The sequence below is a fragment of the Aricia agestis genome, chromosome 16, assembly GCF_905147365.1.
Source record: "Aricia agestis chromosome 16, ilAriAges1.1, whole genome shotgun sequence".
Taxonomy (NCBI): domain Eukaryota; kingdom Metazoa; phylum Arthropoda; class Insecta; order Lepidoptera; family Lycaenidae; genus Aricia; species Aricia agestis.
Window position 1 is genome coordinate 10,682,428 of NC_056421.1, and position 24,727 is coordinate 10,707,154.

Below are 24,727 nucleotides of genomic sequence, written 5' to 3' on the forward strand. Positions count from 1 at the left end.
ACTCTCCCATCGTTGAAAATAGGATGCAGACAGTCCTACACGTTTTTTATTAATTTTTGTGTTCCCTATATGGGACGGACGCAGCCTTGGAAGAAGCTATTCAATGCGGCATCTTATAATGTATGGGAATCGTGATCGTTGAAAGCCTAGAAACCTGTTTTGTATATCCTCCGACCTTATATAGACCTTTGGACCAGTACAATGTTTCTTTTATACCTGGATTTCCGGGTAGCAATGATATCATAGCCGTAAATTCTACGTCGTTTTATTGGTTGTGCTATTGAAATACATTTATGCACCTATATTATGGTAATGCAGTCATAATTTATGTATGTACATTCAGCTTTCGTTTATTATTCAGTTTATTGGGGAATATAATTCTGGAGGAAGAGATGTACCTATCCTAAGTTCAAACATTGCTTTGGGACTTCTTTATTTATTTCCTTCTTTTATCAAACCCAATAATTGATCAGTTTCGGCCCTTGTGTCCGCACTCCGCACTCTGAGAGACTTAATCATTACTCATCTTTAATTTAATAAAGATTTTGACATAAACTCCATACAACTTCTGTCGAATTCTTCATTAAATTAAACCTAATTAATCATTGTCTTTGAGTGTGGTCGTTAGGCTTACCTAATTAAACCAACGACTCTACATATAAGTTATAACATACTTGAAGATTCTATTTCATAGCATCCATTTCTTACTTTCAGGGTTGGCCGCTATGGGAGCGTTTCGAGTCTACCGAGCACGAGCGACGGTTGCTCTTGGTGGCGCGACTACCCCACATCCGGACCCTGAACGGTGGTGGGGCTGTGCCACCGGAAGAGAGGGATGCCGCCGAACGAGCCTTCATCAGATACTACATGGAGAAGGCCGAGGCTGACCGACCTGACAGGTATGTGCCCCAGTAATGCCTTGAAACCTACCTTCTATTGCAGCTCTGGATTTATGTATAGGCAGTATTATAGGCCGTGGCCTATGAGCGGCAGCATCCTATGGCGTCCTAGTGGAGGGGGGGCAGCAGCATCCTAGGATGGCGCGGGCGGTGGAGTTCGTATATAGAGGCGGCAAAATTAAAGTGGCCTATACTATAGATAATATAAAAAATAAAAATCCGGCCCTGAGTTTTGAACCTCAGTTCACCGTTTGAATTTTTTTATGAATTTGTCTTTTGAGTAGGATTTTTTTTAAATTAGGAAGAGTGCTACTACATTCCTAAGTAAGAAGACAATGGACATGGTATAAGATGGCGTTTTAGATAACAAACAGTATTTTTTTCACTTTTCGTGTCATTGATAAAGCCAGTATAAAATTACGTACCTATAGGTAAATATTTTTATTCACTTCTTTGTTTATAGTAGGTACCCACCAGTACCCACGAATATAATTAATATAAAGTTACAACTTTACTAGAACAGGTATTTCGGTGAAATAAATAATCAAATCACTAGTCCATAGCGTAAAGCGTGACGTGGGTGAGCCATGCTTCGTCACGAATGGGCCGGCTCGACCGGAGAAATACCACGGGCTCACAGAAAACCGGCGTGAAACAGCGCTTGCGCTGTGTTTCGCCGAGTGAGTGAGTTTACCGGAGGCCCAATCCCCTACCCTATTCCCTTCCCTACCCTCCCCTATTCCCTTCCCTTCCCTTCCCTTCCCATCCCTTGCCTCCCCTATTACCCTATTCCCTCTTAAAATGCCGGCAACGCACCTGCAGCTCTTCTGATGCTGCGAGTGTCCATGGGCGACGGAAGTTGCTTTCCATCAGGTGATCCGTTTGCTCGTTTGCCTCCTTATTTCATAAAAAAAGGTACGTGTTCAAAATCATTAGCTCTTCTATACCTAAATCCTAATATACCTAAAAGGAGTAGACTGTAGAGTGTAGGTGTTATGATGAAACATAATATTGCATCTAGACGCGAACGTAAAAAGTATAATCCTAATGTTGTATAACGCAGCACGTAACATCTTTTATTCTAAGTTTGTTCTGCAATCAAGACCAGCGGTTTTCAAACTTTTTTGGTGGCGGGATACCCTTTTAAGAAGTGACATTTTTGACGGACCTCCAAAAAATAATGTTTTGTCTTTGAATGAATTATCTCTGGATGCTGATAACTGATGACATTTCTAACATCAACTTGTGTATCGCTTGGGTAGCCCCAAAATAAATAAATTAATAAAATAAAAAAGGCCTTTCCGCGGAGTACACTTTGAGAAAGGCTCGTCTAGACCATTTCAGTTATAAGATTTCCGCTATTTCTGTAATGCAAACACAGTTAGTCCCTTTCGTGTCTTGCAGCTGGCTTGGGGGTATTCTAGGTCGAGAGGAGGTCAAGCAACTTATACGTAAAAGGGCCATAATATAACGAATAGTGAAATCGGCAGTTTGTTTTCAACTTTGTGCTAAATTGCCTTCTTGGAATCGGTAGCTAGTTTCATGAGCGAGGAATTGGGAACAGCATTATTGTACTTTGGTATGAAGTTAGTCAAGTTAGCTAAGAAAAGGAGTTAGGAACTCTTACTAGTTATAACTATTCATGTGGCTTTTACAATATGCAAGACAAATTCAAGACCTTGTAAGTTGGATATAGTTATTCGATATGTACCATCGAGGAAGTTGATTCCTATGCAATTGACAGACCAAATAACGTTGGTACATATTTTTTATTTAAAACGCCTCCGTGGTCTAGTGGTATAGAGCGCGGCTCTTGACGCGGAGGTCGTGGGTTCGATTCCCGCGTTGGAAACATGTTATTTCCAAGTTTGGTTAGGACGATGCAAGCTGATCACCTGATTGTCTGACAAGTAAGATGATCCATGCGTCGGATGGGCATGTAAAAAGTCGGTCCTGCGCCTGATCTCTCGCCGGTCGTGTCGGTCTTCCGTCCCACCGGGTTATGAGAGTAAAGGAATAGAGAGTGCTCTTGTGTACTGCCCACACACTTGGGCACTATAAAATTACTCCTGCGTATCTGGCCTGGTTTCAATGAAACCGGCCGGCGGCCACCGTCACCGAAACCGGTGTGGGAGCTATTATTATTATTATTTTAAAGGTAAGGGGGATAGTGTAGCTGGTTTCCACCACTCAGTTTTTTACGGACGTTTGCAGCCCAAGAGCTTTGGTAATTGGTAGGATGCAGATCCATGTATCAAAAATTAAGCAGAATTTCAAATTACAAAATAGAAACGGTTACTGTTTTATTCCTCAAATAGTTAGCTGCGAACACATACTGTATACCTAGCCGTACTTGGTCCTTCCGCAAAGAATATATTGCAAAATGCCAGGTTTTTTCTATTCTGCTTTTTCTCTTCTATATTCTAGGTACTGGGAACTGGTTGGCATCCACGGCAAGCTCGACCCGCTCGTGTCAGTGGACCTGCGGCCGGAGAAGCGAGTACAGATCACCTTCACGTGCGGCGATGTCAGCGAGGTGCGCACCGTCGATGTCTACAGGTATTTAATAATATCCTTCTCTTCCCTACCTTATTAAAGATAAATTGTAAACTAAATACCTTATATTAACCCATCAAGCCCCATAAGCTCACCGGTGAGCGAGACACAATAGAATAACAATAGATTTCCAAGAATCCACGATCGAAGGATTAATAATTTGTCTTTGATTGGTTGGTGAAGAGTGAAGACCAATCATTAATCTAAGCAAAATACTTAATATATCCTTAACCCTACTTACATTAAGGCATAACTTAAATGACCCCATAACCTGTACAAATTAGCAACAACTGACAATAATTATTTAAGGGCAAAGTGAAATGGTGACTGGTGACGAACATAAAGCTCATATTATTCTATATTAGGCACCGCATGCGCGATAAAACATCGACGAATATACGCCATGATTTATCAATTGTATGGATTAATGCTTAATGTATAATAAAATACTTTTTGTTGTGTTAAACTTATTTTTGATTTGATCACTTTCAGAACCGTGTCAGACTTGAAAACGCGCCTAGAACGCCTGGCCGGATTCCCAGCTTCTAAGATGAGACTTTTCTATGTCGACCAAGAGCTGAGAGACTCACAGGTAAATATTTAAAATTTGATTTGCAGTATTTGTACGCTTTATAACACCAGAGGAATTCCAGCATTCGGCAGTAGTATTGTTTAGTTAGGGCAGTTAATTTGTTATTATTTTTATTAACCTACAATAAACCAACTATGGGTGCTACTTAACAACACCATGTTATTGTAACTACCATTAGGTACATTATATTATAACCCTCCTGGCAGTCGGGTAAAAATAATTTTTATTTACCATTTAAATGCATCTATCATAAATCATCATAAAATCGTCATAATATAATAACACGGTAATCACGGGTAATCTAGTATTAATAACTTTTATTTTCTTACCATTTAAATGAATCTGACATAAATCATAATTATACATCGTCTTAATAACACATCTAGTATTTTTTAACCGAATATTACAAAATCTTAGCCGTTTCAGGGTCCAGAAGAGATGAAGATACCCTCGAAGCAGCTCTACTCCTACAACATCAGGTCCGGAGATGAAATTATCATCGATTCCAAACTCAAGCACTCGATCTCCGCTAACTCTAATTCATAAGATTCTATAATGCATTTTCTTATTATGCTGGCTTCTCACGGTGCGTAATATCACGAGCCGCGCCGCGCCGAGCCGATTTGTACGAGCCAGCACGAGCCAACAGGCGAATCCGTGTTACCCGTTCTCACGGCGCGTAATATCACGAGCCGCTTGAGCCGCGCCTTTGAAGTTACCGACTTCAATCGGATCGGACGCGCCTGCTCGAGCCAGCCCACGCCAGCTCAAGCCACCAGTCACCACCCTCACACGGCGCGTGCGGCGACGTGGCTCAAGCTGGCGCGACGCGGCTTGCAATATTACGCGTCGTGAGAAGCCAGCATTAAAGCATTCTATGCTTTTAAAATCAAATAGAATATTACTTTTTAATTATAATGCTAACCCTGAATAGTGCCAAAGCATTATTTGATACAGTCCGAAATAACTTTGGCAGTTACGTTTCCATCCATAGTGTAAAGGATTTTTTACTGCAATATGGTTCAGACTTCAGTTAATCAGTGCCTTCTATAACTGTCTTGCCAAAATTACAATTATTTTTTTTATTTTACAAACCAAAATCACACCTGCAGGCTGCATTTTGCATGTGGTCTCTCTGCAACATACTCAATAGCCGCGTACGAGCGAGCAGCCTCGCGAGGCAGCATCGGACATTTGCCGCAGTACGCATGCCGCGCGAGGCGGCCTCGGTCTGTAAGTTTTCTAATCCGAAGCTGCCTCGTGCGGCAACGTCGAGCCACCGTGAGGCTTATCAAGCATCAACGCTCAGTTTAACTTGAAACGCACAACTAACACGCAACGAAAAGCGAGGCAAAAAACTACCGTCTTGAGTGAACACGGCAAACGTACCGAGGCACCTTTGAGCATCGCCAAAAACCGACAACGCTCGGCTCGGGCCGCGGCACCAGGCACGCTCGGGCGAGGCAGCTCGTGCGTTTGCCTCGAGAAAGGCACGTTTTGTCCGACCGAGGATTTGCCTTGCGTGGCTGCTCGCTCGGCTCGGGCCGCGGCACCGGGCACGCTCGGGCGAGGCAGCGCGTGCGTTTGCCTCGAGAAAGGCACGTTTTGTCCGACCGAGGATTTGCCTTGCGAGGCTGCTTGCTTGGTCAGTACGCGGCAGATTAGAAATCTTGGTGATTTTAACATTGTGTAAATTATGGAAACTTTATTTTTATGTTGAAAGGGATTTACTTACTTATTAAAAAAATCAAAAATTACTATGATGTGATATTTTAATATTCAAACATGCTTTTTTATTGTTTCGAAACAAAATATTTTATGGGATGCCAAAATTATCATCTAAAACTTAAAAACCGTTTTAATTCTTTATATATCTAGTCATATCCAGAAATACTAGATATTGGGATTATTGGGAAAGAAATAGCGCGTCAAGTGTGTCTACTCTATTTGTATAATTTCTGACATAGTCTTGATTTTCTTTAAGTATTTCTTTAGTTTATAATTTGATTGTACAGCTTAAAGCTACTTATACTGCACAAACTTCTGTGATTTTATTTACGCAATAGGATTTATTTTATTTCATTTGAGCATCTGTTACACATAGCACATGCTACAGTAATGACTAACGGCCGTTCCCAATATTCAATCTATCTCTGGTTTGACATGCAACCGATCGCAGCTAACATTGAATTGACATAAAATAAATGTCTCTAATGCCGGCTCTTGATATAGGCGAACGCGTTGGCCAACGCGTCTGCAGACGCGTTGGCCCAATGTGTAGAACGGGCGTTCGCGCGTTGGCCGTAGGTATTTAGACGTTGGCCGACGCGTCTGCGAGCTTGCCGCGCGGGTCGGAAATGTCGGCGAAAGATCAAAGACATTTGTCGCAAGCTTCGCGCTCCATCCACACATAGGCCGCGCGATCAGTTCGCCCGGAGTTATAGTTATGATAATTATAATAATATGTAATAATTTTTATATGTAATAATTAAATAAATAATAAGTAGGTAATAAAATAATTACTTATATTATTTTAATATTATAAAATATTATGTAAAAGTGAGTTTATTTCTTTGTTTGTTATGTTTTCTCGCCTTTTATTTATTTATTTTGAGAAATTCTTTAAAAACTTTTTCTTGTCCACATTTACAAAGTAATTATAAGCTGTGAATAAATAAACAGCTGCAGCTGTTAGCGACTAAACATCCATTTTGAATCCGTCCGCACATTGGCGCGATCCAAAGCATACTGAACGACCTTCCTATGTGTGGATTACTCACAAACGCCGTTGCAAGCGCACTGCCAACGCGTCTGCAGACGCGTTGGCCAACGCGTTCGCCTATATCAAGAGCCGGCATAATGTCTAATGTGAGCTATTCCTATCTCTAGTAGGGCAAAACCAGAGATAGATCAAATATTGGGAACAGCCGTTAGTTATCACTAATGAATACCTTTTGAAATGCTTCTGAAGTCTTTTGAAGTTTAACCAGTGGCAATGGCAAAATTATATTTACTTAACCATCATGATCATTGCAATGCAGCCATGGGTTATGTTGTACTAATTTTATTTTAGAAACCAGAATATTAATGTGTTACATGTTATGTGTTACCTAATGACAAAAGGTTTCATGGCAGTATTAAAAGTTTAGGGTCACTATATTATTATTGTTTGTAGTACGAGTAAAGACGAAAATAAAATGGGCAAATATAATCTGTAGTTTAATTTATGTAAGTACTTAATCATTTCATTTAAATAAACAATTCTTAGTTCTAAAAATATAATCTTAATAAATTACTTTGTATCATCTATTAGGCAAATATAATCTACTTCCATAGACTGCTAACATTGCACTTTGCACTTCAACAATAATACATCTTTCCACATTATACCATTCAGGACTATCTATTTCTTCAACTCTTCTTCTCAAGAAATTTATTAAAATATTTAATGTCTCTAAATTTTTACTTATAACCATTTCTTGCATATAACTTACAATTAAATTGACATCACATTGTTTTGGACTTTGCCCACTATCAAACCAAGCTCTTAATAACTCCCTTACTTTCTGCCAGGGTAAGGCTAAAAACCCCTGCGGTTTTTTAGCTGCCTCAGGTTTCTCCTCTTTTATTTTAGGCTTTTCTTCTTGTGCTATGCTTTCGTGAACAACATCCGTTCTCGACACACTCGATTGTCCTTGCAAAAATTTACTTATAAGATTTTTTGAGGATGAAACTGGTTTATGTTTTGGCGGCCTTCCCCTTTTCTTCACAGTTGGGGATTTTATACGGCTAATAATTGGAGACTTCTTCAATGGAGATAATGGTGCTTTTGTTTTGACTGGTGTAGTTGGTTTCTTAACTACCATAGAATTAGCTGGTAAACATAGTTGTGGTGTGTTCGTTTGTTTAATTTTATCCGGTTTACCCGCAAAAAATTTTGTAAGTGTGCCTTTCATAGGCTTATTATTGAGTGCTTCTAATTTAGTTATTTGTATTCCAATACCTCTCATTTCTTTTGGATCAATATTTTGTTTTTTACATATTGTGATAACCTCTCTTGTGATTGTTTGTAAGTCATCTGTAGAGATTTGCAAATTAACAGATTTATTAATAACATCACAGAAACCATGACCCATAAACTTTGCTGTCTCCACTGGAGCATCTTTAGCTCTCACCATAAGTTTCAATGTTATACATTTACCTAAAACTTTGAATTGTTTCAGTCTTGAATGTACTTCTTCTGAAAGTTGTTTTAAAAAGTTTTCACATTGTTCATTATTTTCAAAACGAATCCCATAATTTACCTCAGCAGAAACTGATTTTCTTACAGTGTAAAAAGACAATGGAACAGGATCATGCCCCCTACACTGATCATACAATTGCGACCCAGTTTTATTTCCAAAGTGCTGCTGAAGTGTTGCTAAAGTTAGACTTTGAAGAGACCCACAAGTTAGATGACCCAATGATTCTAATTTGTGTGATGTTTGCCTACCCACACCGGGCAAATCTCTTAGTTTGATGCCAAACATAAATTCTTCTACAAGATTAGCTGTGAGGAAAAACTGTCCATCAGGTTTTGCTTGTTTTGTGGCCAACCTAGCTTGTAATCTGTTTCCACCAAACCCAGTAGAACATGGGCATCCTGTTTTGCTCTTGATCTCCTCTCTCAAAGCTCTTGCGAAATCTTGTGCACTTATATTTAATGAGGTTAACAGATCTGTACAGTCTACATACATCTCATCACATGATACAGCCTCAATGTCCAAGGTATATTGTGCCACAGTATTATACAATGTTAATGCTACTACCTTGTAACCCTCAAAGTCATAAGGTATTGTTTGTAGATTTGGGCACAGTTTTAAGGCTGATCCCATAAACATTCCATTGCTAACACCTTTAGCTCTTGCCTCATATGAGCATGAGGCTATTTCACTCATACTACTGAATTTGTCATTTTCTTCAGATACATTGTCAACTTTTGACTCGAAATATAACTCTTCCTCTTCAACACCAGTAGCCTTGCTTAGCTTTTTTGCTTGTCTTTGTTTATACATGCCGAATTCAGTTGCTCTATCAACACCCTCTCTTTTTGGTCTAGGTTGTCCACCTTTAGAATGTGTGACGGCAACAGGTTTCCCGACTAAATCTGGTCTAGATCGCAATCCCACAGACACAAAAAAGCAATCCATATCTATATGCATAATGGTTTTATTATTCTGAAATGACAAAACATTTTCACTATTCATATTTGATTGCTTCAATCTATTTTTAAAGACCTCCCGAGAAGGAAATACAAAATCACTGTTTTCCCTCAATTCATTTACATGTTGTTTGAAGTGGGCGCCTAATTGAGATATATGGTGCAATCTGGAATTATTGTAAAATTCTGATAAAAAATTTGGATCATTTGCATTTTTTGTCACTTTATCATTTTTTGAAATGTTACTTGAATTCACTGTCGATGTATTCCCAGTATTACTGAATTTAGGTAAATTGTTATGAACAGAATAGTTTGTGCTAGTTGATGTACATGGATCATTACTATTAAATGTCTCTGCAAAATCACTTTCCTGGTTTTCGTTTTTTAAATGCACTTCATTTTTTGTTTCCCCTTTCAGATTTGGTTGAAAATTTAATGTTGGTTGTAATTTTGAACTTCTATAAAGTAAATAATCTTTGTAGTTCAATAGTCGATTTGCCTTTAAAGATTCTGTAATCCATTCTGGTTTAACCACTCTCGTTAAACACATATTCTTCACTTTAGTATCAGGTAAATTGGAGGCAATGATAAAATCTTCACTTCTTTGATAGGTGTGATATACTCCTCCATGTTTAGCCATTAATTCTTTTAGTTCATCAGCAGAGGGTATTGTATAACCGTTAACATAAATACTTACACCATTAAATATGTTAGAAACCTTTATTTGCTCATTAGAAGTGGTCGCAGAAAATTGTTCTTCAAGTTTGGCAATTTTCGCGCGCATATATCCTCCCCATGCTTCAAAACCATTATCGGGGAATTTTTCATCACTTCGAGACATCTATCTGTATACTTGAACTAAGTCTTGATAGTATGTACTGTGTTCGTAAACAGTGGGAATTGAAACATTATGGAAAGTAAAGAAGCTACAACTCGGGCGAATTAACATGACACCTGGTTCAATTGACGTTTCTCTTAAGTACTGAGTGCAAAAAAAGTTTTTTTATTTTAAGTTATTTCAAAAAAAAAATTACGTTACCGTAACTAGTTATTTTTATAGGGCTACACTAACCACAGTATTAACCAAGTACGAGTTGGACTCGCCCAAGGGTTCCCCAGCAGGAATACGAGGTTTATGGATGCGTCCGATAATTTGTATCTAGCTTCATATTAATATATTCCGTGAGTAGCTAATTCATACCACAGACGCACGGCAATGTTCAAACGTTAATACGAATAACAAAAACTTAACAAATTTAACGTTCAAACGTAACAACTAACAAATAACACAACAAAACTCAACAAAAATCCAAAAACAATAACCATTAACTACTAACAAATAACTCCGAAACGCAAACTCAATAACACACGTGTAACGGTAACAGATATTATGCTAACGCTACTGGACGCGTACGACGAGAGCGGGGTGCTGCGCGGGGAAGCGAGGGAGGGGTAAAATTTAAGCCAGGTGTCAAGTTAACTCGCCCGAGTTGTATAAAGAAGTAATTCGTGAGCTCTCCTCCTTCTTCTTTAATGGCAGTTTCGTGGATTGCCAATGTCAGAGTGTATTGACAGATAGACTTTGCTCTATATGACCGGATTGCACCAACTAAGTTTAACTTTAACTTTGACTACAGTGCAAAATGTCAAATCTTTGGGTAAAGTTAAAAATGGACGCCATCAAGACGCCATATTTAACTATAACCATAGAGCTCGACAAGGTTTTAAATGCATGTGGCGAAAAAGGAACTAACGCTGTCATCATACAAAAACCGCAATTTTTGACAGTTCTCCTTTACCAGCAGCGCCCCCGCCCACGCGCATGTATAACCTTGTTGGATCAGCTGTCATCTGTCAATTTCTCCGGGCAAAGTTAAGGGTAAAGTTAAAGTTAAATTTACCTTAACTATAACCATAACTTTAACTTTACCCACGCCTCTGGTGCAACCCAGTCTAATTGTAGGTCTGGTGAAGCAATGTTTATTTTCATGCAACAAACAAAACCATAAAAAACAACACCAGACACATGACACAACTGACAACACTCAACACTTTTGACATTTCGCGTTTTGACATTTGACCATAGACTAAAGATATAACTTAGAATCCTGCCACTGCAGAGTGCACTGTGCAGAGTGCAGATTGCAGAGGCCAGAAAGACCTACCATAATATTGTCGCGAGCCGCGGCGACCGCGACTTTGCTCTCATAGAAATCTTTTAACGTGATCGGTGATGACTAATGAGTGATGACTGATGAGCATGCACCATAAAGTTAATATACCTAGCCTAATAGAGAAACAAAGGCCTGAGCAAGAGAGATGTCACTATCAGTAACACTGCGTGGTAAAAAGAGACGTGTGATACATGACAGCAGCACTCTTTTTTTGACGTCCAATCGGCACGTGCCGCACATTGACAATTTAATCTCATAGAAATCACGTTGAATCATGCTTGTGTAAGTATATACTAACACATATTTTTACACACAGATGAAACCAATTTCGGTTACGTTTGACAGCTCGAGATTGTTGCTCTATTTCGCTAGGTATATTAACTTTATGGCATGCAACCCTTAAGGGCTTGAAATGGTTTCAACCGGAAATACAGAATATGAAGGTTTCTTGTTCAAATAGTATTTTGTAAATATTATAATATAGCTATATTTAAAATTTAATTGTTGTATCTCGCTCACCGGTAAGCTTATGAGATTGATGGGTTAAGGTAAATGCACACTTATCAGAGCCGAAAGAATGGAACGAGCCGAAAGAAACGAATTTTAGAATAATTCTTCATACGAAATCCTATGAAACCTCGCACATTTGCTCGCGTCAAATCGGACTAATCTGGCAGGACCCCACTTGACCCCACTCCCCAGTAATGTTACGTAGTATTATAGTATATTACATTCTCTTTGCCCAGTAAGGCCTGTCTGTGTACGTGAACCTTTATTATCTGTCAACCTGTCATTTGCAAAAAAAAAAGAAGAAGAATGTAACGGTCATAAAATATTTGTATTTTTGTGGTGTTGTAATCATTTTGTTGTTTTATTTACATTTTACATCTTAAATTATAGCTTTATTGATTTTTGGTATTCACATAATGTGCCTCTATGATATTAAAAGATGGATAACGACATAACAATAGTGCCATGGGTTGGTCCCACCTCTTGCAAAAAGAACCTCAATGTTGCGGTGGTTTCTTCGAACGTAGAGGTAGCAGAAAACTTGTCTGAGGCCCTTACAGACGTCCAGGCAAGGGGAAACTACAGATGGAAACTCGGCGTCCTACGTTCACTGAGCTTGGAGGATATTGTGAGACAATCCAATGTAACCGGCAGACTTGCTATAGACTTTATAATAATCGCGATGGACACAAGCAAACTATTTTGCGTTGAGTGGGCGAGAAAAATGCTGGAGCATGTCCACCCGGATATGAGAATACGGCGTGTATTGCTGGTGAATGCAAGTGGACTTCCCGCTAACGCAATGGCTGTGAGTTCAAGTGAAGTGGTAACATTTTGTTTAGAAAACAAACTGGATATGTTAAATGCAAACTTATTAAAAAGTGATGAAGCCCAATTTGTTGCCAGAAAAATACTGAAGTATATGGAAGTGTCTTTAGGTGTAAGAACTGGTATACCTAACTTAAATATTTGATTGTGTTTTGCCTCTGTATTAGACATAAGTATTATAATATACCTAATAGTAAAAAAAAATCTTGTTTTAATATGATGGACCCAATGAATAATAAACTAAGGAAACGTAACTCCCATACTTCAAAATGTTTTCAATTTTGGTCCTTTTCGCACACTAAAATATGGCAATAGCAACGAACCACTAGCACTCAAATTTACGAAATAAAGCCGTTGACATTAATTATTGTTATTTCTATATATTTTACACAAAATTGTGTACCGAACATAAAGTAAATATACCTAGCGGAATAGAGCAACAATCTCGAGCTGTCAAACGAAACCGAAATTGGTTTCATCTGTGTGTAAAAATATGTGTATGTATACACTTTCACAAGCATGATTGAAGTAATATGTGCGTAAAGTGTTAACGCTTTGGAGTTAAGAATGAATTTGTTATGTTCAGTTTTAATAATTTGCTTTGATTTGCTTTGACTCTGCGCTAGTATAAATTGACCCTAAAAATTGAATATTGCTAAAAAGTGAGCTAGTGTATGATATTTTTTATATTGTGTGGTAAACCTACAACAGTGGGGTATTCAAAGGATAAAAAGTAAAAACAAAATTACACATTTCCAAATCATTTATTATATTTAATTGTACTACAAAATAATAGGAAGATTTTCTACAGTTACATATTATATAATACATAAATATTAAACAAGTACAGTCCTCAGGAGCGCAATCTCACATTACACACTATTCATAGTACCATTGCTAGAGATGCAACTTATGCAAATTATTAATTTGATTAATAAAACTATAATCTAAATTGAAATACTGTTTGTTTATTTTTATTATAAAACTATAAATAAAATTGTTATTATAAACTAGCAAATTAAAAAAACAACATTTAAAATGTTTCATAAAAAAATCTTTTAACAGTAAGTATAAGACGTTATGATAATAATTGAATCGGTTAGTAAAGAAAGGGAACAAGTCAGGTTTTTTCACATTTGGCAATATTGATGGCAAATAACTCTTTGGGCCAACACTCATACTGTAATCAAGAAAGGGGATAAGTCAGGCCATTCTAAGACAAAAATAAATGCGGATCACAAAATGAATGTAGTTATGAAACCAAACATGTCACTGACTTGTACCGTTTCTTCAACAAACTTGCAACACTGATTTTTTGACAGAAATCAAGTGACTGTTATCATAACCTTGTCTTAACCTAAACAAAATATTATTGAATTATTAATTGTTTGCTGTTATTTTATACCAAAAATGTCAAGTTCTGGGAGTGAAACGGCAAGAGAAGATGCTGAAAATATAAGAAAAAGAAAGGGGGTAAAAAATGAAACAAAAGCACAAAAAATCAAAAGATGTCGAGTTAAAGGCTTACAATACGAAAACTATAAGGGGGACATAGTACAACCTAAAAGAATTGGTGAGTCTTGTAACTGTTCTTTGAAATGCTTTGAAAATGTTGATGAAGAAACAAGAGTCATGGCTTTGACAGACTTACTCAACCTTAACACAAAAAATGAACAAGATATATTTTTGTATGGTCTGATAGAGCTTAAAAATATAAAGCAGAGACGTCCAAGAACTGCAGACCCTAAAAAATCTAGACCTAAGAGTTATAGTTTTAAGTATTTCATCAAAGTAGTTGAATCTAAAGTACTTGTATGTAAGAAAGCATTTTGCAGCATTTATGCTATAAAAAATAATGCGCTGTATAGGCTTCAACGTTTACTTCGTTTAGGCGAATTGCCATCTGATAAAAGAGGAAAGCAAATGAATCAAAAAATTATACCTGGCTCTGTAATTCAAGAAATAAAAAATCATATATCTAGTTTTCCAGTAAAACAATCACATTATGCATCAAAGGAATATGTCTATTTGCCTGCAAATTTAAATGTAAAACTTATGTACAAAATGTACAAAGAAAAACACCCATTATCACAAGCTAAGTTATCCTTTTATTATAATGTTTTTAGAAACCACTTTGACCTGCATTTTGGCAGACCTCAAGTGGATGTTTGTTGTGAGTGTGAAAGACTTAATATAAGAATACAGTCATCAGACTTAAATCAGACTGCAATTCATACTGCTAAAGCAGAGCTAGCAGTTCATAAAAAAAGGGCTCAAAAGTTTTATGCCAGCATAAAAGAAGTTCAGAAACTGTGTGAAGAAAGGTCAGATGTTATGGGGCTTACGTTTGACTACATGCAAAATATTTCCTTGCCTTGTATACCAGTTCAGGAAATGTTTTATTATAGACAACTGTCATTATTTCCATTTTGCATTAAAAATTTAAAAACTAATGAAAGCCGTTTCTTCTTATACCATGAAGGTATTGCGCTAAAGGGCCCAAATGAAACCTGCTCTTTTTTATTAAAATACATACAGGAACAGATTCCTTCAACAATAAAAGAACTTTACCTTTTCACAGATGGTTGTGGTGGCCAGAACCGCAATCACGTAATGATTAGTTTGTGCCAAGCACTTGTGGACACTGGCAAATTTGAAAAAATTTTCCACAGATTTCCAGTTCGTGGCCATTCTTTTTTACCAAACGACAGGTCATTTGGCACTGTAAAGAAAATATTGAGAAAAAGAGATAGATATTACCATCCCATGGAAATTTGTGAAATTATTTGCAGTGCTAATAAGAATTTTACAGTGACTATGGTGAAGACAGACGATATTTTAGATTTTAAAGACTGGTGGACAAGATATTACAAAAAGAGTTCAATATCCATTGAAACACAATCAAGACAAGTGCCTCGAACTCTGAAACAGAGTTTCTTGGTATCTCGTTTTCTAGAATTTGAATATTCATCACAATTGAAAGGGTGTGTTGTTACTAGGCCTTACATACAGAGTTTCGCGGGTGCCAACACTTTTGATCTAAGAAGAAATAAAGCTCAGATTCCTGTATTACCTACTAAAAAGGCCTATAATGGTCCAGTTCCCATCAACAAAAAGAAGATAGAAGACCTTAGAAAGACTCTGCAATATATTCCACATGAACATAAGGACTACTTTAACACAATCATTGAAAAGTGGCCTACTACAGACACTAATAATGATTAAAACCAATAAAAAATATAACTTTTAGTATGTATTTTTATAGTTTTATTTATCACTTTTCAATTTAGTCAAGAAAAGGAACATGTCAACAGCTTTTTGTGATTTTTATACAAAAAACTATTGTATTTTTTTTTAAGATAATAGTTTTATTACATTGTTTTTATCTTGGCTTATTAATAAAAAAATAAAAAACATATTATGTTCTAACAATATTTTCCAAAAAAAACTTTTTTGTGTCTCCTGTAAAATTAGGTTGCAGTGACATGTTCCCTTTCTTGATTAAGCGATTCAATTATAAGTAATCGTTATAATAAAAGATATCTAATGTAATTACGAAATATTATAAAAGTTTAGAATTACAGATAGATAAAAGTCATGTACCAAGCACTCTTCTTGTACTGTATGACTGTTATCAATTGCACAGCAAAGGAGCTATCGAAACATTCACATTAAAACGACTACTCTCCAACAAACTCTGTATTGATATGGTTGCACACAATATTATTGAATATTGTGTTTAACCATATCAGATCTTTGTTGCATTCTCGTGCATAATATGATCTCCTAAAAATAGGCAATACTTGAAATAATTTTTTACACAGAGATTGAAAGAGCATGCAAATCCTAGCCTAGAGAACACTCATACTAAATGCTTAGCAGAGCGATTCTCAATGTTAGCATCTGTAGCGTAGCATTTGGACACAATGATTTTGTTTCGTAGCAAATTCGCCCCTCCAGAAAAAAGCCTAACTATGCAATACTAAAATTAGCGTCACATCTGACATTTAACATAAACGTATACAAAAATTTAAGGATAATTGATATCACAAATAAATCGCCTGAAGTCAGGCTAATAAATAGTACAAAACACTGGGCAACACAAAACTTACACCATTACAAGATCTAACATAAATAAGTCACAACACAAACACAATAAATTTGGAATGGCCGACAAATTATAATATGTTCCGAATTCTATAAAATTGAGAGTGAAATATTGGCTGCTAATAAAATGAACTTTTTTTATATAAGGAGGCAAACAAGCAAACGGGTCATCTGATGGAAAGCAACTACCGTCGCCCACGGACACTTGCAACATTAGAAGAGCTGCAGGTGCGTTGCCGGCCTATTTAGTCAGGGCAAGATCTAGTGCGCTTAACGCTTAATACAAAAGTATATCATCTCTCTAGCCCCAACTGTTCATAATAATATAAACATATTTATATTATTAATTTTAATGTCACAGCAAATTATATTTTTGTACAAACAAATAAACTTGTTTCATTTGTTGATGATAATGTAAACAGTTTACACATAGGCAAGTGATGTGTAAGTTGTGACAGCTAAAATCACACAAATTTAATTTTTTAAGCAGGGATGCTTTTTCAATACATAGGAACATTTTAAAAATCTGGTAAAGATTACTGTTGCCAGATAACGTTTTTTCCAAAATTCCAAGACCTAAATTATGCACATGTACTTTTTCTAACAAAGCATTGGATTTAGACGGTCAATAGAAAATTTACCATACCAAATAAATATTAACTTTTTCGACTCCTTACTTATTTTATCGCCAAAGTTTTTGTGTCACTACTTGCTGTAAAGAACTTAACAGCTACAATTTAAATTAGGTGTGTTGTCTATGCCAGAAAAATTGTAGTTCACTCCACAGGCAGCACTGGCAAAAGTCAAAACTCACATCGCATTCTTGTAGTTGTATTTAAACACAAGACCATTTTCAAATGGAAATAATAAATTTCTCAGGTAAGTAATCTATCAAGAGTCTCACAATGAAATTGTTAATGATTAGGTTCAGTCGCACAAAGACACAACAGCTAACAAATATGCAGCACTGCGCAGCGCGATGCTCGCCAAATGTATGGCAGCAATACAGCATTTTCAAAAAGCATCACGTCGCGATTTTGTATGACTGACCCTTAGATACTAGCGCTAATGACACTTACACCTAAGTTCCTGTACTGAGAGATATAGTTAAAATTGTCACACATCCAGAAATACCAACAATAATTGTTCACTTCTGCTCTTTACATTCACACAAAAAGATTAAATATAAGAAAGGAATTAACACAAGCGACAATTTTGTATAAAATATAATGGTTCGATAATAATAATTAAAACAAAATTTGAAGTCCTCTTTTATAAATATATACTTTATTTACAATTTCTATCATCGGTCATAATTCTTTCTATGCATGCTTGTGTTAGCTCCATATTTTCTAATGTATCGAATATTAAGCACGTACTTTTATAACGTCCTTGTGAAACTTTCATATATTTGTGTACACTTGTGCGGAAAAGTTGTAGCCCCTCAATCAATTCAGATCCTTTGATATGTGATTGTGACTGTACTAACAAAAACCTGGCGGGCCCTGCCACGATGAGAAATGAGATTCATGATATGTGGTGTCAGAGTGAAATGATCAGAAAAGCAATCCGGCCAAGTCCATCGTGTGCTAAGATGTACCGTATAAGCCATCTTGCTTATAACATAGCACCCTATTTTCCTGAATATACATTAGTTCACGTTGCAATGTTGATGCTTGAAAATCTGTAACAATATTAAGTATTCTATATTATTGGCAATTTGGCATTAAAATTGGGACAAGACCAAGTTGGCAAGACCACAAAACAAACAATTCTTTCAATGTAACTTATTGAAAGAGCTGTTTTTGGAGTTTTTAATGCCATGGATTTTATTTATCGGTCGTTTATCATTTTGATAGTGCTTTAATAAAAAACGACACAAAAGCGAAGTAATTTAGCTTTTCATTGATGAACAGCTGATAAAATCCCCTCAAAATGGTAGTAGGACTTTAGTCCGAGTCCAGACGACTACCGACAATTTAGCATTAGAAACTTAGAGCGACCGCAGACTTACAATTTCAAGTTGGCCTAAATCGCATAGTATACCAATAGCTATAGCGATGTAGGGACCATGTATGTGTGAATGTGCGAGTGTCAGCAGTTTTGTGTCTGGGAGGCATGTATGCGAGAGACGACGGGCAGTCTCTGCGTGAGGCCTTGTCTGAATGAACGGGTATTAGTTTTGGGATAATAAAGGCAAAGTTTAATATCACCTTATTAGTGAGGGACTAAAGAGACTCGTACAGCGACTCATGAGAGCTCGCACATTGCATCAAACTAAATTGTACAACTAAATAATTGGACAACATTCGTATCAGAACCGCGATTCCCTTCCGATTACCCACAGTTAAAGGCACTTAAAGAGTTGTCCAATTAAATTGTGAAACTACGCAATTTTGTTGTCCGATAGTCGGCCAACTTGAAATTGTATATCTGCGGTGACCCTTACCAGTCTAGTCCGAGTCCAGATTAACTACGTCCCCGGTGGGCGGGGGCCTCGCGGGGGGCCGCCCCCGCGGTCTGCCCGCCCCCGCACGTTCGCCGAGCATCATCTCGCGCGCCCGCTGCTGCTGCAGCGCCATCGCCACAGGATCCCGACTGCCGAGCCCGCCAGCGTAGAACTTTGCGTTCATCTGAAATCGTATAGAAACATCAGCTACTTAGGGTCAATTCAGACCGCAACGCGACGAGGCGATAAATTTGTATGGGTTTGACAGATATTTGTAAGCCGTACGGTAGCGCGTGTTTCTTTCTCTGTCCCTCACTCTCTTTTTTTTTTATAACTTCGTTGCATCCGGGTGTCCCTTCTTCCACCTCTCAAGTTTTTCATATTGAAAATTTGTTTGTTTGTTAGCATGTATCTTTATGTTTTAGTAAAGACAAAATGCATTTATACTCTTTTTTCACGTGAATCACTTGATTGACAAAATACAATCACATGAGAATGAAAAAAGTCCTACGCCTTATATATCAGACATGATATCAGATGCTGCATTCGTACCAATGGGTAACGAGTAACGACTGAAGAGTAAGACAGTGTGTAGTAATATACTGTACACACACAAATAATCATGCAATATTTTTAATTTTGGTCGTAGTATACGGAGCAATTAGTTCACTCACATTTCTACTGACACTCGACTTGACGGTCGACTGTACTCACATTCTGATGCTGATGCTGCAGCATCTGCTGCAAACGCATTTGCTGCTGCTGTTGCTGCTGTCGCTGCCACGGTGGGTCGTACTGGAGGCCGCTGCTGCCGCCCATACCCATAGGAGGACCGCCGCTCGCTGACGAAAAGACGTCATATTAGTATTATAAAAACTAGCTGTCCCGGCAAACGTTGGTTTGCCATAATATAAAGTATTTCGCCCATATTATTTTATTGAAGTGACTAAGTATGGCACCATGGCAACGTCCATCGCTATCCCGTCGCACAAACAATGGTCGCCGTCAGTCTCGAGTTGTAATAATTTACTAATTACTATAATTTATTAAACAAATGCACTTATTAATATAAAAAGTAGATGTTGTCCGATTCTCCGCCCTAGTCGATATTTCCTCGATGGAACTATCAGAGAAGTTGATTCCTAAATCCTAGGCAGATGGCGGCCCTAGTATGTAATTTTTTCGCGTTATGTCAAACATAGCTAACATTGAATTTACAAAAGCCGACCAAATGACGTGGGTCTGGCAACTGCCTAGAAATCAATTTCCTCGATGGTACATAACCAACATAACCATCTTGGTCGCAGCAGTGATTGCGTTTAGTGTCATGGGGAATTGGGATTAGCACATAAACGCGGGGTAGTTTTTTTAAGCTTGTGAAAGATAAGACGTAAAATCTATATAACATCATAAGGTATGGAAATAATTGAAACTAAAGTACGCTCTTAGTGCGGTTAAAGAACTGGTAATAAACAATATAATTCTACAACATCACTTCTTTGTGTATCTTTGACTTGCAAACACTCCATCTTTCGAAGGAAAAAAAAGTCATTCGGAAGAAATATAGAGAAAAAGTATTACATTTTGTACCTGCATTCAACATTGGATTCATCATCCCTTGGGTCATCATGTTAGGCGCGTATTTGTAGATCTCGCTCATCTTTTGTAGTAGCTAGAAAAAAAGAAAAATATATTTTATAGTTCATATAATTGTGAAAATGTGCTTAATTGGCAGGTCATAAGCAATATCTACAAATTTGGTTTCTTCTATGCATCATAATATAAATCTCTATTGAAGTAAAGTGTACCGAAAGAATAAGTTCCATGTTAAATAAACGAAAGTAAATGATCTACACATTTAGTTGTGCCTGTAATCTAAAATATTATAACATGCAAACATGTAACTTGATAATAAATGCCAGTGCTAAAGCATCGTGAGCCCATTATAGTACAACTAAATATCTTATTTTACGACCGTTTTATCAATCCTTCAGAAGAACTTAAAGAACTTTGTTTGTATCTTTAAATCGAATCGTTTAAAATTTGAAATTAATTTAACATGCTAACAATACATAGACGTTTACAATTGTCAATGCTAAAAAAAACAAAAATGAATGGCTCTGAAATAAAAATTAAGGCTTTTAGAGACTGTCCAGATAAGGCGTTGTACGCGCGAGTGAGCGACTCGTACGTACCCGTACCCGAGATACTAGAGCTACATAATATATCGCGTCCAGATGCCTACGTGCGTTTTCTTACTCGCAGGTAAAACGTTTGCAATGAGCGGGACTCTCGACTCGCCCGTCATTGGAGCGTCTAGAACTACACGCGAGTCCGTTGCGAGTGGGCGTATTTGATTGGAGCTTGATAACTTCGAGTCCATGTTTGTAGTGTAAAAACGCGCGTAAAACGCGGTATCTGGATGTAATAGAAATTGAAACGCGCGTATGGACTTCGCGCGTAAAACTCCTCATCTGGACAGGCACTTAGCTACAAATAATAATAATTATTATTATTGATTACAATACTAAACTATCTATGGCCGGTATAAATAGTCAGTACTCAAGATGCATCCCGGTCTCAAGACACGGTTCAGGCTCTGTGATTGGTTGGCTGACAAAATTTGGACCATTCACAGAGCCGAACCGCGTCTTGAGACCGGGCCGCATCTTGAGTACTGACTATTTATACCGGCCTAAGTGTCAGGAGGTAACCGTCGCTGATAATACATGTATTTTATTTTCGTCGAAACGAACTAACGTTATCGAGAGGAATTTACTCGTGAAAGAAAAGCGATTTTCCGGTAAATTCAATTGATACTCTTATTCTGAATTTCGTGCAACATATCAGAAGCTAGGTTTGTGCACTAAAAGGTTATAACTTATAAGGTAAAAAGAAAATATTTCATGCTATTTACTATGTTCGCTATAGATAAACCTATTGATAAGTAATCTATCGTTAGAAACTTACGCCGTAATCATATCCACCGAACATCTAAACAAATAATTTGATCACTTCAATTCTTATATTTACGGAAAAGACTTACAATTTGGTAATAAGAACTATTTGGATTATCAAATATATAACCATTAATATAATATTATTTAATAACGAAAGTATTGGTGACGCACCACGATGCAGAACAGTGTTTCATTTCATTAGTACCATCATAGATTCATAGGTCGATGGCGGATGCACGTCATTAAGGCTGCGTTTCCACTGAAGCAGAGCGGAGGGAATCACCATGCTCGAAATCTTTGCTCGAAAGCACGATTGGTCAATTCGGGCACCGCTAAGTTCCGCTCCGCTCCGCTTCAGTGGAATCGCAGCCTTATAGTCCGTGCAATCCACGAAGACGCGCCCCACTTTTCCTCCTAATCTTTTATAGTATATGTGTGCAAGCTTTCGCCAATGTTTGAGTGTTATCGGTACACACTAATCTATCGCGCACACTACCATAAATAGACCAATTAAGAAAAAGCGTCACGGTGAAAGGGAAAGATGCTCATTCAAAAAGTGGTGGGGCGCGTCTTCGTGGATTGCACGGACTATAGTCGGGTTATATAAATTCCATGACGGTTATGAGCTGTCAGCGGGATTTGACGTAAAGCGACCAAATCACTTAGGTCCACCACCTGCCTATGAAATATGAATCAACTTTTCTGTTAACTTACGATAAAAGCCATATATAGCAAGTACTTACCCCAGGGTTCGCCTGGTATATCATAGGCAGCATGTCTCGAATTTGGTTGTCGTTGATATTGGGCATGTCCTTCTTCAGCATAGCCGCGACCGTCGCGTATGCCAGTTGCTGCTGCTGCAGCAGGCCGGGCACTGGAAGTGAAAAATTTAATAGTTGAACCATACATATTCGTAATAAAAATGTTATATATAGTTGGAGAGGAGAAGAGGGGATTTCGGGAGTAGCTCGAGCGTGTCAGACTAAGCTTGCATAGGCTTCCGACATGTGTCTAGTTATCATGGTATAGAAATCAGATTTCTCACGTGGTGGGTATTGTATTTTAACCCACCGCTAAAATAAAATATACGCTCTTTTTTTTTTAATAAGCTTTACCTGATGTACAAAACCTACTAGGTCTCCATGACGCTCGAGTGACTACAAAAATAGCACCCTCCCCTCCTCTACTATAAGTATTCATGAATGATAATTGATAGTACACCACGGGAATAAGGTCGGCACATGCAGAGCTGTTTATGTATAATATTATGTATTGTACACTTGTTGTATTTTATTTAGTCATAATGACACTGTAATTGTAAGGAAACGTAACTGCCGTAATTCAACCGTTTTGAATTTGGTTCCTTTTCGCACACTAAAATATGGCAATAGCTACAAAACACTAACACTCAAATTTACGAAATAAAGCCGTGGACATTAATTGTTACTTGTATATTTACACAAAATTGTGTACCGAATACATGCATACAGTATACATGTATTCGAATACATGTGTGGACAATTTTTTTGACACAGTTACTCTTCCCTAGTTTTTATTATTCGTAGGGCAGTACTTACTCATGCCGTTGTGCATATATCCGGTGAAGGGCTGGGGCGGTGGGCGTGTCTTCTCGTTCTCGAAGTCCTCCCACGCCGCCTTACGCTCCTCCTCCGAGAGAGTTTCCTCTTCTTTGTTCTCGAGTAGAGAGTCATGCTCGTGATACTTGTAGATCTGTAAACAACAGCAGTAGAGAGTTGAGAAGCAGCTTAAGGGCCGCGCTACACCGAAATGGCAGCGGCGAGGCGAGCACTTTCAGTGGCATATGATTTTAAACTTTATTTTCATTACTGTAATACCGCGATTTCTCAAGTGATGCTATGTATAACAATAATGAAGATAAAGTTTAAAATCATATAACACTGAAAGTGCTCGCCTCGCCGCTGCCAGTTCGGCCCTAAAGCAGCCATTTGCGTCATGAAGAGACAAGTTAGAAAATGCAATAATTTAAAAAAGTCAAAGTTATTTAAAAACATTGCGTCGATTGCTTTTTGAAACAAACACATTCAAGGCCTGCGTTCTATCTTTTATAATTGTACTGTACATACAATACAACATTCTAAATGTTCTTGTCTCTATCAGTATTTGACTTGCGATCAATTGTATTGTACAATATCAAGCTTTAATTTTATTGAACCCTAGACGGTCGGAATATTACGCAATAATTGACAATAAAATTGCTCGTCTAAGGCCAGAAATTATTCCAATAAATTAATGTTAAGTATTCTTATATATAAAAATGGATTTTCAAATGTGTTAGTCGCGCTAAAACTCGAAAACGGCTGAACGGATTGGGCTGATTTTAGTCTTTAAAAAATTCGTAGAAGTCCAGGGAAGGTTTTAAAGTGACACGAGGTTGACCGGGACAGCTAGTTTTTAAATATTTCTGAGAGTA

General features: G+C 37.5%; 4 protein-coding genes across 13 annotated transcripts in view; 2 read left to right on the forward strand and 2 right to left on the reverse strand.

The window, feature by feature from the left end:
* The window catches only part of LOC121734632 (tubulin-specific chaperone cofactor E-like protein), a 32,791-nt gene extending 26,994 nt beyond the window's left edge, over positions 1-5,797 (forward strand). Inside the window, exons 5-9 of one of the 3 annotated variants that reach the window (XM_042125221.1) lie at positions 715-899; positions 3,327-3,458; positions 3,948-4,047; positions 4,465-4,614; positions 4,912-5,797. In XM_042125221.1, coding sequence (XP_041981155.1) covers positions 715-899; positions 3,327-3,458; positions 3,948-4,047; positions 4,465-4,593 — 546 coding nt within the window. In that variant the 3' untranslated portion in view covers positions 4,594-4,614; positions 4,912-5,797. Of the gene's footprint in view, positions 1-714; positions 900-3,326; positions 3,459-3,947; positions 4,048-4,464 lie in introns of all 3 variants that reach the window. The other 2 variants (XM_042125220.1, XM_042125222.1) reach the window with 2 other exon arrangements.
* A 1,443-nt stretch (positions 5,798-7,240) lies between these two features.
* On the reverse strand, positions 7,241-10,170 carry LOC121734633 (DNA repair protein Rev1). Its single transcript, XM_042125223.1, has one exon. The coding sequence runs from the start codon at positions 10,086-10,088 to the stop codon at positions 7,350-7,352; it is 2,739 nt and encodes a 912-aa protein (XP_041981157.1). The 5' UTR covers positions 10,089-10,170; the 3' UTR covers positions 7,241-7,349.
* A 2,073-nt stretch (positions 10,171-12,243) lies between these two features.
* Positions 12,244-12,952, forward strand: LOC121734729. Its single transcript, XM_042125330.1, has one exon. The coding sequence runs from the start codon at positions 12,371-12,373 to the stop codon at positions 12,902-12,904; it is 534 nt and encodes a 177-aa protein (XP_041981264.1). The 5' UTR covers positions 12,244-12,370; the 3' UTR covers positions 12,905-12,952.
* Positions 12,953-18,171: 5,219 nt separating this feature from the next.
* LOC121735070 (transcriptional regulator ATRX homolog) overlaps positions 18,172-24,727 on the reverse strand; it is a 45,520-nt gene continuing 38,964 nt past the window's right edge. For 3 of the 8 annotated variants that reach the window (XM_042125744.1, XM_042125743.1, XM_042125736.1), the window contains 7 exons: positions 23,853-24,006; positions 23,019-23,149; positions 22,286-22,309; positions 20,897-20,987; positions 20,030-20,157; positions 19,316-19,499; positions 18,172-18,550 (listed from right to left, as the gene is read on the reverse strand). In XM_042125744.1, coding sequence (XP_041981678.1) covers positions 19,320-19,499; positions 20,030-20,157; positions 20,897-20,987; positions 22,286-22,309; positions 23,019-23,149; positions 23,853-24,006 — 708 coding nt within the window. In that variant the 3' untranslated portion in view covers positions 18,172-18,550; positions 19,316-19,319. The remainder of the gene's footprint in view (positions 18,551-19,315; positions 19,500-20,029; positions 20,158-20,896; positions 20,988-22,285; positions 22,310-23,018; positions 23,150-23,852; positions 24,007-24,727) is intronic. The other 5 variants (XM_042125737.1, XM_042125738.1, XM_042125741.1 and 2 more) reach the window with 5 other exon arrangements.

Bases quoted from the DNA above. Each gene is read 5' to 3' on its own strand.
- LOC121734633 (XM_042125223.1), bottom strand. From the start codon at position 10,088: ATGTCTCGAAGTGATGAAAAATTCCCCGATAATGGTTTTGAAGCATGG.
- LOC121734729 (XM_042125330.1), top strand. From the start codon at position 12,371: ATGGATAACGACATAACAATAGTGCCATGGGTTGGTCCCACCTCTTGC.